This window comes from Ochotona curzoniae, unplaced genomic scaffold (genome assembly GCF_017591425.1).
Source record: "Ochotona curzoniae isolate NIBS_2020 unplaced genomic scaffold, NIBS_Ocur_1.0 contig_1, whole genome shotgun sequence".
Lineage (NCBI taxonomy): Eukaryota > Metazoa > Chordata > Mammalia > Lagomorpha > Ochotonidae > Ochotona > Ochotona curzoniae.
The window spans coordinates 19,271,543-19,284,532 of record NW_024464918.1 but is presented as its reverse complement, the minus strand read 5'-3'; the positions used below and the strand labels follow the sequence as shown (position 1 = coordinate 19,284,532).

Sequence of the window (12,990 nt, the reverse complement as noted above, 5' to 3'; positions counted from 1 at the left end):
CACCTGGGGCCTCCTGGCTGGGGCAGTGGAAAACACAAGCCCCACACGTGAATGAAGTTGATAGGAAATGAGGCTCCCCGAATGCATAGAAGCTTTGGGGACAGGCGTCAAATTGCTTTCTCTCTGTAAGACAAACCCTTTGGCCCATTCTGCTTTCAAAAATGTCTTCTGTGTCATCCCCTCTTCAAACCCTGGTTTGTGCTGTGTAGTCTGTAGCCATATCCAGCTGGCATTGTTCAAGTTATGACCTGGCTTCCTGCTTCATGCCCGCGATTGAACCCCAAGCTGTATTTTAAAAGTAGCAGAGGGATGGAAATGTACGGTGTCTGGAAGTGAGGTTGTTAGGAAGTGGTTAGATGGGATTGGCTTCCTAGGGTCGAGTCCCCTGATTAAATCTTGGTGGTTGCAGACACCCACAGGCACCCATGGTACTTTCTGGCTTGCTTTGAGGTTCTCGTAGCAAGAACACTTTTACCAGAGAACCCGTGTGGCCTATCCCACCTTCGTGTAAATGTCCAAAGCCTGTGAGCCAAAATAAACCTCAGCACACAAAAAAACTGAACAACACACTACCTTGTGAGGTTTGTGTGGGGAGTAGGTGGGATAAGACATGCGAAGTGATGGCACAGTGCCTGGTCAGTGATGAGCCAGGGGCACTGTAGAAGTCGGGGTTGGAGGTAGTGAGAGTCATTCCAGCAGGCTGCAAAAGTTGCTCATGGTTTGTGGGACCGGTGTCCTTGGGGCTTGAGATAGGGATTTCTCTGTAATCTCAACCCCAGAGCACCCTCTGGTGGGTGGTTCATGACCGTGCAAGCTCAGGAGGACAAAAATACAGAGTGCGTGTTTTAGCTTCCGCTGAGTTGCTTTAACACAAAACCCCTCTTTACAAAACAGGCCAATTAGACCTATTCAAGGCCACATAATTAGCATGTGACAAGGCAGGTCTGGAATCCAGCCCGAGTGACTTGGAGCCACAGTCCATTATGGTGTGTTCCTTGGACATACCTGCTCAGCCTGGTGGATTAGGAATTTGGTGGCAGGTACATGGCCATGGTTGCCTAGGGAAGTTATCACCACCAGGGACATAAGGTGAGCTGTGTGGAGCTGGCCCAGCAGCAGGGGGTCTGGCCTCCCAAGACCTGGGACAATGTGCCAGGAGTATAGACCAGGGGCAGGAGTCCCCCAGCCTTACCTGCTGGTTAGGGAACTGTCATTCTCACAGCCTTGGTTTCCCCATCAGTCGACTAAGGCTCCAGCCATTGCAGCTGCATCTGTGTTGCAGCCTGACTTCCAGAGGTCTGATCTGGGGTAGGACTCGAGAATGGAGTTGAAGTTTGGGAACTGCTGTGTCTGATAACCTCCAGGATCCTTTTCCAGTGCCCCTATTCCATTGCACCTTGGCTTGGAAGGGCCTGTAGACCCTTGTGTAGTCCCATAAACCCCAACCTCAAAGAGGCTAAGTGACACAGAAAATAACAGTAAAAAAAAGATACTTTATTGTTAAAAAAAAAAAAATCAAAAGGACCACCCAAGCCAGGCATCCCCCTCATTCACACACACAGTCACACTCACTACCACGAACACTCGCACAGGTGCACCCCCACCCACACAGCAGGACCCTGTGGGCGAGTGTCACCATTCGTTTCGACTTCTGTCTCCAGAAGCCACACACATGAAAAGACAGTGGACCACAGAGGGGATGGGCAGGGGAAGGAGTGGGGAAGGCCTCCGGAGGCAACAGTAGCTCCTGGTTCCCACCACACTTGGCTACATACACTCCACACATGTGTGCACACACTGCACCCAGGTACCCATGTGTGTAGACATGTGCCCACACTGACCCTCCATGCATAGGGTTGAGTCACTGCAGGTAACACTTGATTGGCAGGCATATGGGATGGAGGGTCAGGATAAGGGCAGGGGGTCCCGCCTGGACACTGCTGTCCACTCCCCGCCTCCACTTTGACCTGGGTAGCAGTTCCAAGTTCCTTGTGTCCAGGGAAGAAAAAGTCCTTGGGGGACAGGGGAGGGACAACTCGCCCAGACAGCAAAGTTGAAAAGTGCCTAAGCATGTTTTAAAACGAGCAATTCCTTCCTGCCTGCCTTTGGCCAAAAGTGCCTGGGAAACTCGAGCTTAAAGAACCAGTTTCATGAGGTCTGAGTTCTTTTTCACAGAGAAAGCTCAGGGCTGCGTAGTATCCAGGCAGGCCCTGGCTGGGAGAAAGTTGTGAAACTTTCAGGAGTGGGGCAAAGACCTCCGGGAGCCTGGGGCCCTGGGGATGCTCCAGGGAGCCCTTGTGGTCCCTGTGCCAGGCCTGATTCAGAGCAGCCACCAGGCAGATGCTCCATGCCTTGGCCCAGGAGAAGCACATGCAGGTAGCTGTGGACCTGCTCAGCTGCTACTCATCTTGGCCCCTGGAGGACAGCCCGTGGTCCTCAGGGTCTGATGATCCTGGATCTCTCCAACCCCCGCCAGGCAGCCCGCCTTTCTCTGTGGAGCTGTGAGCTGGTCTGAGCTTGCGACTGGCAAAGCCAATCTCTGCTCAGGCCCAGGAGGTGCCAAATGCCTGAGTTCTTGCCCGTCTCGTGGGATGGGTGGATCCTGGTTTTCCAGGGAACCACTCGGGGTAGCCCCCTCTGGTGGGGGGCTGGAGGAGGGGGGCTCTGGTGCTTTTCCTACAGCTCCAGCTCCAGCTGCCTTCTGTTCTCAGGGACAAGCTGAGGGGGCTAGAAGTGCATATTTCAAGGGATGGTGGACAGCGCTGGGGATGGGACTTCCCTCCGTCTCCCAGCCACGCTTGACCTGCTTCTCTAGGAGGCAGGCGGCAGGTGTCAAGTCCTTGGATTCCCTACCTGCCTTCCGCTTCAGCCAGGACACTAGAACATGACCTCCTCACAGCTCCCGTAATCGCTCTCCACCATGTCGGAGCCTGCGTAGTTGGGAGGGTTCCGGGGGTGGCCGCGAACTGCAGGAGGTGGCCCCTCTCCCTCGCAGTGGGCGTAAGAGGGCCCGGCCCGGCTGAGGCGCATGCTCACCCCCTTGTAGCCGCCCTCCGCCAGGCAGGGTCCACCCCCGGCCTGCCGGACCTGTGAGTGGTAGTAGCTGATGGCTGTGTACTCGTTGAGGCAGGGGGCAAGCAGGTGCTCTCGGGGACTGGGGGGCCGTGGGGGCAGCAAGTCTTCCAGGTTCTGGTTGCTGTAACGGGGCGGGAGGGGCGCCCTTTTGTTCTCCATCTCCAGGGGGAAGGGGAAGCCCCCATAGAGGCCTGTGGGCTCAGGCATCAAGGCCGCGGGGGTGGAGTGGCGGTGCAGCGAGGGCTGTGGAGGACCCTGCGTGGCATCGGCGCGTGGGTAATCCCAGCGTTCTTTCCTGGAGTAGGTGGGGGGCCAGACTGCTGTTCCGCCTGGGTACACTGAAATGAAACAGCAAGATGAGGGGCGGGTGTTGTAAGGGTGTGAGAACTGGGTGTTTCCCTGGGGAAGGTAGTGGCTGGCTCTAAAGCTCCTCTGGCCACAGCAGTGGTTAGATGGACGGCTAGCTTAGGTGTATTATCTGTAGTGAGCAGGATGGAGAACAAAAACACCCATTGTAAGTGCTGGTGAGTATGCCTGAGAGTAGCGGGTGGCTTTACAAATGCACCTCCTTCTGAACCAGGGACCCAGCAAGGATGGAAGGCCCTCTGTAGGCTGGCCCAGAGCTGTTGGGCTTCCAGACTGCATGACCACCCTTGAACCCCTGCATCCCCTCCCCATCCCAGGGAGAGCACACAGGTGCTAATGTCTCCCTGCTTTGCAGAGACCCCACACATGCCTATTCTAAGTTCACAAGTTTCTGCCGTGAACTTCAAACCTGTGGAAGGACCTGGAATCTAGGAGTGAGCTAGGGTGCAGCAGAGCGGGTCATGAACCTTGAGTCAAGACTCTGGCATCTAGTCCAGCTCATGAGTGTACCATGACCTTGGTCCCATTCTAAGGACCTGGACTGGATGGTAGCTGAAAACACTTCATCCCTCGGAGAACAGGGGACTCGGATATACCACCCCATCTTGCCTGTGCTTACCCATCTCCTCTCCCGACCAGCTTCTCTTGATGATGGGCTCGGCATCCCGGTGAGAAGGGACCGCAGTGGGTGGGAGCCTGGGAGGCACGCTGCAAACCATGGGCCGCTGCTTCGAGCTGGGCCCAAAAGTGACCAGCTCACTTGGCACCGAGCTCTTGCTGGGCTCGGGCTGGTGCAGGTTGTCGCAGGAGCTGGTACCGCCCAGGGGGTTGAGCTCGAGGGTTGGCATGGTTTGGGTGTCAACACCCACACTTCTGGCCAGGAGGTCTGGGTCCTCCATGGCTACGGGCTTGTGTGACTTGCAGCGGCGGCAGTAGAGGAGAAGGCCCACGGTGGTGAGGATGGCAAAGGTGGCAGTAACGAGGACGATGAGCAGCTCCTGCTGGCCCCAGTCTCCCCTCTTGATCTCTGGAGTGACCAGGCAGTGTCCTTCGGAGCAGCCTCTTGCTTCCATTTCACACCTGCATAGACAGAGGAGGGGTGAGGGTACCCAGCCATTCTGCTACCCTTTTCATATCTCTTTATAGCAAGCTCAGTGGCATAGAGACCCTCAGCCTGAAAAAAAATCCCCTCCCCAATTATAAGATAATTACTAAACACATCAATATCAAAACTTTCCATCTTCCACCAGCATCTCCATTCACATCTGTGACCACTAGAATCTGGATTCTGGGCACATCTGCTATTTGCCACGAATGGGGTCTGGGTGTTGGTACTTTCCAACCATGGCACCATGTGGAGGCAGCAGGCATGCTTGGAAACTCCACCGTGGGGCAGATGGCAGATGGCTTACATCACTTTCTCTTACATAGGCTGAAAGCAGGGGGTTGAGGGGCTTGGAAGCTTGCTTAAAAAAATCCTTCCCCCTGCCTCCAAAAAACTAGAATCAGGGGACCTGTGCAATGGTGTATAAAGCTAATCCTCTGCCTGTGTTGCTGGCATCCCATATGGGAACTGGTTCAACTCCTGGCTGCTCCATTTCAGATCCAGCTTGCACAAGGCTTTGGACCCCTTGCACTGACATGGGTGATCCGAAAGACACTCCTGGCTCCCAGCTCTGGCTGTAGTGGCTGTTTGGGGAGTGGACCAGCACATGGCAGATCTCTCTGCCTCTCTCATTCTATAACTTTGTCTTTCAAGTTAACAAATCTTCTAACAACCAGGCAGGCCCATTTTCAGACTGATTTAGTGGGTTCAGGAACCTGTTCTCCAGCCATCTCCCTCAGTTGGTCTAAGCTCCCACTCCTGGAGTCAGAGTTGTCAGTCTTCTTACCTCTAGGATTCCAGGAATGATTTTCTTTCCCTATGTGTCTCCCACAGCCCAGTGTGGTGTGAGGCACAGATTTGCTTGCTGAGGGGTTCAAGACCCAGTAGCACCTGTCCCAGGCTGCTGTCTGGGATGTCATAGTCCACAGAACAACAGAATAAAAACCTCAGCCATTCTCAGTACTGATGAGAACTACCTCAGGGGCTGCTCACGCAGCAGAATGGGTCCCATCCCACGGGCTGGATTCAGTAGATTGTGAGTGGCACCTGCCTCCTTCCAAGGAGTTCAAATGCAGGGGTGAGAGGGAGCAGGGTAAACACACAGAACAGGCGTTGTAGCCGGGTCTTGGAAACGCCAGCCTCCAGGGGCACAGCCATGACCCAATGGTGCCAGTGTGGGATGTGCAGGCTCTGCCTGTGCTTACCGGCCTCCAGTGGAGAGGTGTGGGCAGATGCAGGAAGCCTCTTCCGAGGACGAGACGCAAGTTGTACCCTCCAGGCAAGGTGTGGTGGTGCAGTTCTCCCGTGTTCGTTCACAGTGCTTTCCGGAGAATGGTAGGGGACACGTGCAGACATATCCTGGGGGAGAAGAGGGAAGTGAGAACGTGCCAGCCGTGCAGTTCGGGACACTGGGCATGCAGACAGTGGGCTCACAAAGTTGTTCAATGCCCATTGATTCCCGAGTGCCTCTGAGGGGCCATCACCACACGAGGTGCTAGGGCCTGCTGAGCAAAGAACTCTAGGGCCCGCCCTCAGTGTTTCCAGTCCCACAGCACCAACAGGTATCTGAATATCATCATAATTAATAGTTGGGGCCTGCGTGGTGGTGTGATAAGTTAAGCCACTGTTTCAGATGCTTGTACCCCAATTCATGTCCCAGGTGCTTCACTTTCCAGTCCAGCTGCCTACAAATGACTGGGGAAAGCAGCAGATGATGACCCAAGCTTGGGCTCCGACATGCATGTGCGAGACCTGGAGAAAGAAGTCCCTGCCTTTGGTCTGGTCCAGGTCTAGCTGTTGTTACCAAGGAGGAGTGAATATACCAGAGAATGGAAGATCTCACTATTTCTCCTTCTCTAACTCTGCCTTTCAATAAATCTTATTAATTTTTTTAATACATAGGCTAGTCACTGTTCTAGGAATCATGGTGTATGGGTTCACTTGATCCTCATGACAATCCAGAAACTAGTTCCAGTTATCTGTAGCAGCAGCCAGGTTCAAGGAGATGGCAGGGGAGAAGAGGAGACACAGGGAATGTATGATGAAGGCTCAAGTTACCTGTAATGGCAGTATTTCATTATGGTAGAATTAGCTTTGGTGAAGGGAAATGCTTGAGCTAGCTTAATTGATGAGGGGAAAGGAAATAGTTCAGTGGCAACCTAAAAGATGAATGGAAATTAACTAGGCAAGAAGACAAGGCCAAAAAGGGGAAGATGTCTCAGACTGGAGAGAGGTGTGTGCAATGCATGCAGGAGAGGGTGTAGCATAGCCAAGGAGCTACAAAGCACCCAAGTTAGGCCTCCTAGCCAGGACTGAGGGATGGGAGAGCACACGCCACAGGACACGGGAGGCAGGAGGCACAATGTAGGAATTTGGACTGCAGCCTAAGAGAAGGGTTCCTGAGAGGAGGGACATGTCAGCTCTGCCCAGAAGAGCTTGGCAAGAGCAGGGAGGCAGCTGGTCCAGGAGGAAAAGTGAGAGGGTGGGGAGCACAGGGGCAATAATAAGGGATGGATTCCTCAGACATTGTGCAGGTAGAAATGACAGTAGGATAGACCTGGTGAAAATCAGAAAATGGGGCAATGAGACGTGTAGATGTGGGTGTGGGCACAGAGGAACACGTATACTGGAGAAGTATAGACTGGTGTGTGATTTGGTCCTGTCTTGTGTACTCTGGGTGTGTGAATTCACACTTGAGCATGAGAGGGGGACTGCCACATGGGTCCATGTATGAGACATGTATGAGAATGTCACTGCAGCACCATGGAAGAAGATGGGACTTAGAAGCCACTGGGGGTGCACCATGGGGAGACTGGAGAGCTGAGTGTGACTGAGCCACGTCATGGAGGACTGAGCCACAGTTAAAAGCCATGAGTCAGCATCACTCTTGGCATTGGATGAGTCTGAAAAACATGTGGCTGAATGAAAATGTGAAAGGTGTTCTGACATTTACGTAAGTTAAAAAGTATGGAAAGAGTTACAAGCAGTCTGCAAGAACTCCTAGACATCCTTCAAATGTTGGCCTCTGAGGTTAGGGCAGGTGAAAGGGATAGAGGACACGTTAAGGTGGAATGAGAAGAAAACTTGGGGTGACAGGTACATGATTAACCAAACCCTCTCCTCCAAAGATCCTTGTCCATGTCCTCTTTCATCCCTCCAAACAATTCTTGCCCATGGAGCCTGACTTCCTCTAGCATAGGTCTGGCATTTCCCAATCCTCCTCTCTCAAGGCAGTGAGGGCCAAAAAGGAACACCTGGAATTGGAAGGCAGGAGTTTTTTTCTCCATTCTGAACTCGTCTCTACCATTTGAAAGCCACACAGCCTTGAGCAAGTTCCTTTACTTCTCTGGGTACCCTGCCAGCCCAGCAGTGTCCTGGCTGGACAGTGGCACACAAACGTGGTTGGCTCCTTTCTGGACCTTGGGGAAGGAGCTTGCTTTGTAAACTCTGCAGTGACAGAACTGCTGGCTCTACATGTGGGATCCTTGGGAGAGCCTTCTGGGATCAAGCCTGCTTCTCCATGCACATACACCCCAGTCCTTACCTGCCCCATGGGTCTGGGAGCACCTCCCACCGTTGAGGCATGGGTTGTGGTGGCAGTTGTCTCGCGGGGAGCAGCACTGGGTGAGGGCCTGTCTCTCCAGCAAACCTGCCAGCTTCTTGCCACGGATCAGAAGTTCCTCTCCATTGACCACAAGGGCATCCATGCATCCTTCAAAGCCTTGAGAGACATTTGAGGAAGGATGCAAAACAAGGCCACCCAGCAGGAGGTGTCTTGTGGGCCTCAGAGCATAGCAGTTCTCTGGGACCAGAAGGGACGTGTTGGCCACACCATCAACTGACAGCTGAATAGAAGCAGTTGTCTCCTCCAGCAGGATGGAATGCCACTCATAATCATTCACGTGGTGCTGTGAGGATAGGTTTCCGTGGAATCCACCTGGGCAGTGGTATTCCAGCTGGGGCATGCCATTGGACAGCTGCAGAAAAAACCAAGAGAGCTCTCAGTAAAGCTGCTGACAGGCTGCCTATTCAAAGAATGCCATTTCCGTTTTTATGGGGGACGAACTAAAGTACCCAATGATTTTCAAGACTGTGCTAAACATTGTGTTGCTAGCCCATGGAAATCCTCAAATACTTCCTTATCTATGGTCTAAATGGCTCTTACCATGGGCTCTGTGGGATGGGATGGATATATCTGACATTAGCATTTCACAGGTGAAGTAAACGAGGCCTGGAGAGGCATTTCTGGTGAAGACCCTGTATTTTGACTCCTTCACAGGCCTGTCCAGAGTTCCACGCTGGTAAACATCAGGATTTCAAAAACCCTGCCCCTTGCTCCCACTCCCATTCAACAGCTGAGCTGAGCTGTTTTCAGAATGAGTCTGAGACCTTTCCAGGAGAGCCATGAGGGAAATCTGCTTTCATAATAATCCTAAGACATCACTGGCCTTTTGTCCTTGCTTTCTTACTAGCTTGTGGCAGAGATTTCCAAACTTGTACAATTCCCACAGATGGATGCAGAAGCGACAGGAGAAGCCAGTGGCCATCTATTCAGCCAGAGACAAGACTGACTTGAAAAAGTATAAAACAATGCCATTCTTTTCTCTTACTTTGGAATATGTGACTTTTGAGATTAGGTTAAGTTCTTTAAAAAACTTTTTTTTCTAGTGGAAATATTGGTACTTATAACCAAATCAAATGCAACTTTTCTAGTATTACTGAAAACATTTCCTTATAAACAAAAAACCCAGTATCACCTGCTGTTGAAAAAAGGGATTGACAGGCTAGCAGTGTGACACAGCGGGCTAAGCTACCTGCAATGCTGGCATCTTATGTAACCACTAACTTAAGTCCTTGCTATTCTACTTCCTATTCAGCTCCCTGCTAATGCACCCAAGAAAGCAGCGAAAGATGGCCCAAGTGCTTGTGTGCCTGCCAGGGTTCCAGTGGTTGTTCTGACCCAGCCCTGGCTGTTGTGGTTATTTGGTGACTGACCCAGTGTGTGTGTTCTCTCATCCTCACAACTGTTTTGCTTATTGTCCTGGCCCATCCCAATTGGCTTATACACATACTGTTATTGCTCTGATCTTTGCTATGAGGAGCTGATGTCATGACATAACAGATAAAGCCACTGTGTGTGATGCCAGCATCCTATACAGGTGCTGATCTACCTGCTTAAAGTTTGATGCAGATTCCTGCTAAGCTGCCTGGGAGAGCAATGGAGGACGGCCCAAGTGCTTGGGCCCCTGTGCTCACATGGGAGACGCGGATGAAGCTCTGGACTCTAGAGTGACTCAGTCCTGGCTGTTGCCGCCATCTAGGAAGTAAAGCAGTGGATGAAGATTTCTTTCTTTACCCCTCTCTAAAAGTTGTTTCAAACTTGGTAACTTTTCCTTTTGTGATGCTTTGCAATAAAATTCTTCCACTGAAACCACTGGTGCTGGGTGTTCAGTGACCTCTGTGTCACTCGATCCAATGATGAATTACTCCTTAACACATGTGCCCCCAGCAGCACACCACCCATTTAACCATGCCATCCTCCTTGATGCCTATTTTTTACTTGGCTTTCTGGATGCCATTATCTCTTGATTTTTCCTCCATCTCGGGTTTCTTGGTTTCAGCCTCCAATGTTGGATCTTTCTCCTCCTCCCAGATCTCTTATGTCTGAATGTATCCAAGATTAACTCTTGATCAAATCTTCACCATCTATACTGGTGATGTCATCTTCATGGCTTTGTACCCACTGCGGACTCCCAAGTCTCATTTCTAGCCCTGCCCTCTCCTGCAACATCAGGCTTGTTTATCCAGACCTGCTGGGAGGTCTAGTACACATCTTAAACTCACTAATCCAAAACCTGGGCCACCCATATCCTTCCCTGAGTCTGCCTGCATCAGTTCCATCTATCCACTGGCTCAGGCCAATTCTCCCATTCTTTCCCATTCAATTCATTAGAAAGTCCTGTTGGCTTTGCCTCTACGTTCTTTCCAGAATCTGACACTTTTCTTCCCCGTGATGCTGTCTCTTCCCTCACTCTAGCTAGCTTCAGTGACTGGGTTTTTCTGTTTCTCTCTTTAATCCTTTAAACCTGTTCTCAGCACAGTAGCTATGATGAGCCTTTTACAATATGTTAGATTGTTGCACTGATCTGCCCAAAACCTTCTAATGCTCTTTGCTGTCAGAACAAAAGCTGAAGTCCTTACAGTGGCCTATAACCCATTATGTGTGCATGCCTCCCTCCCCACCAGAACTTCTACTGTGACCACCTCTCTTTCTCACTTTGGAGGAACCCCACAGAACTCTGAGCTGTTACTGGAACATGCTGTCAATCTGCTGTTGAACATTTCTGCTGATCCTCAATCTTTGTGGCTCAGTGGGCTAAACTGCTGCTTGAAATAGCATCCCATACTGTAGCATTGGTGCAAGTCAAGGCTGCTCTGCTTCCACTGCAGCTCCCTTTTAATACACCTGGGCCTCTGCCACACATCTGTCCTAGTCTGGGAGTCTTGGAGTGAAATTTTGGGCTCCTGGCTTCAGCCTGGCTCAGACCTGGCCACTGCAGCCATCTGGGGACTGAACTAACAAGTTTTAAAAGACCTGAAAAATCTGGTTGAAACAGACTCTTTTAAGCAGAGTTTTGGGAAGAGAGGAATGGAACAGTAGCTAACCATCATGAGAGGGTGGAGATGAACCTTGTTGGGGTTGCTATCTTGAGCACCCTCAGCAGTCACAAGTCCTCCAGCCTCAAGGGAACATGCTGGTCTGTGACCCAGTAAAGTGACCACAGCACCAGGGCAAGGTGGCCACATCCTCCATCTCTTTGTGGCTTTCCCTTCTGAGCCAGCAGCCCTAGACATCCATCTCCAGGTAGGGTGGCTGTGGCAAGCCACTGGACAGGCCTACATCCTGGTCCAAATCCCACTCAGCATCTCTGAAAACTATGCAGGGATTCTTTCACCAGAAAAAATGGCTTCTTCAGTATCATGTTCCCCTTCCTGAACTCCCTAGCCACCCACACCTCCCCCTTCCCATGAATTATCTCTGACTCACAGGGCCTCACCTTCAGGGAAATCGATGCTGTGTCATTGGTGACCAGGAGAACGGCCTGCGGCTGGAGCGTTTTCAGGTAGAAATGGATGTGCCAGTTCTGAGCCTCAGGTGGTCTGTACTGCACATAACTCTGTCCGCGGAAACTTGCAGCAGTGCCTGCGGAAATGACCAGAACTGTCACCTCTCGTCAAAGTGTTCCCCATGCAGTCTAACTTTGTCTCATTCAGTCCCTGGGTGGCATTTACCATTCACGTGGTATGCACCAAGAAACTAGCCTGGGAGTGGGGCAGGGTAACTTTTCCAGCATTACAAAGCATCATGCCTGTCTTTGAGCAGAGGAATCCTTACCTTGGGTCCTAGTCTGGGTCAGGAACTATGAGCTTACACCATAAAGAAGGCAAGAATCGAGCCAGAAATGTACAGCGAATGGGTATACATCATTGTTTATCTTGCCTTGTTTCTATGTTATTTCTAATTGTCTTGGAAGGAAGGGCATAGAACTGCAGAGGAGTTTACTCATGTGAGGCTTCAGGGACCTCAAGCCATCTCTTTGTATCAGTAGAGTGTAACCTTTTGGGTAAACACATCCCAGATGCAGTGCTGCTGAGAGGCCAAGAGCCACTCTGTGACAAAAACAGCAGGGTAGTGAAAGATTGTGTGGCCGAAACAACCATGAAGTTCTAGGCCCCCGGTCCCCTTCACCAGCTGTCATGCACAGTAGCGTAAGAAGGAGCCCTTGACTTTGCCTAAACCTGAGCTTCCCAAAGCATCTCTGAGCCGGGATCACTCCTATAGAGCAGCCTCAGATGGCGTGTTCTGCAGGGTTTGCTTGGGACCTGCTATGTCCAAGTCCAGCTCTCCTCAGCCCTGGCCTCCCTCTGCCCCCAGGAGCAAGTTGAGCTGGTGAATCCCCAAACCCCTAGTGTGCGTAGCTCATCAATTATGGGGGAAAAGGATGAGTGAATCCAGAGTTCAGAATCTAGGGAAAAGGAATTGAAGAGAAGGAACCAGGACCAAAGCGAGGAGGAGGAACCTAGAAGCCTGGGGCATATGGGATTCCTAAAACTGCAGTACAACGGAAGTTTAAAGTTTCCTGACCCAGCCAAGTTCATTGTGGTGGCCATGGTTGATGGGATGTTGGAGATGACCTGGATGAGGACTTCCCAAGCCTGGCTGAGTATCAGGAATGGCTGGAGAGTAGTTTAAACTGCAGAACCCCAGTCTCTCCCCTTGGAAAGTGCAACAGTCATTCTGGGTGGCACCAGAAGTCCACGTACTAGAAACTACCCCTTGAAGGGTACAGGGACTGAAGGGAGGCCTGAGGGAGGCTTTGGAATGACTGGACCTATCCTGACCCCTGATCTGAGTGCAGCTGCACAGGAGTATCTGGTTCATG

The 12,990-nt window shown here is 51.5% G+C and overlaps 1 protein-coding gene across 1 annotated transcript in view; it reads right to left on the bottom strand.

The window, feature by feature from the left end:
- Positions 1-2,877: 2,877 nt before the first annotated feature.
- The window catches only part of FAT2 (FAT atypical cadherin 2), a 49,633-nt gene continuing 39,520 nt past the window's right edge, over positions 2,878-12,990 (bottom strand). The window contains exons 19-23 of the mRNA XM_040995187.1: positions 11,605-11,750; positions 8,091-8,523; positions 5,752-5,905; positions 4,061-4,521; positions 2,878-3,413 (exon numbers count right to left, since the gene is read on the bottom strand). Coding sequence (XP_040851121.1) covers positions 2,878-3,413; positions 4,061-4,521; positions 5,752-5,905; positions 8,091-8,523; positions 11,605-11,750 — 1,730 coding nt within the window. The remainder of the gene's footprint in view (positions 3,414-4,060; positions 4,522-5,751; positions 5,906-8,090; positions 8,524-11,604; positions 11,751-12,990) is intronic.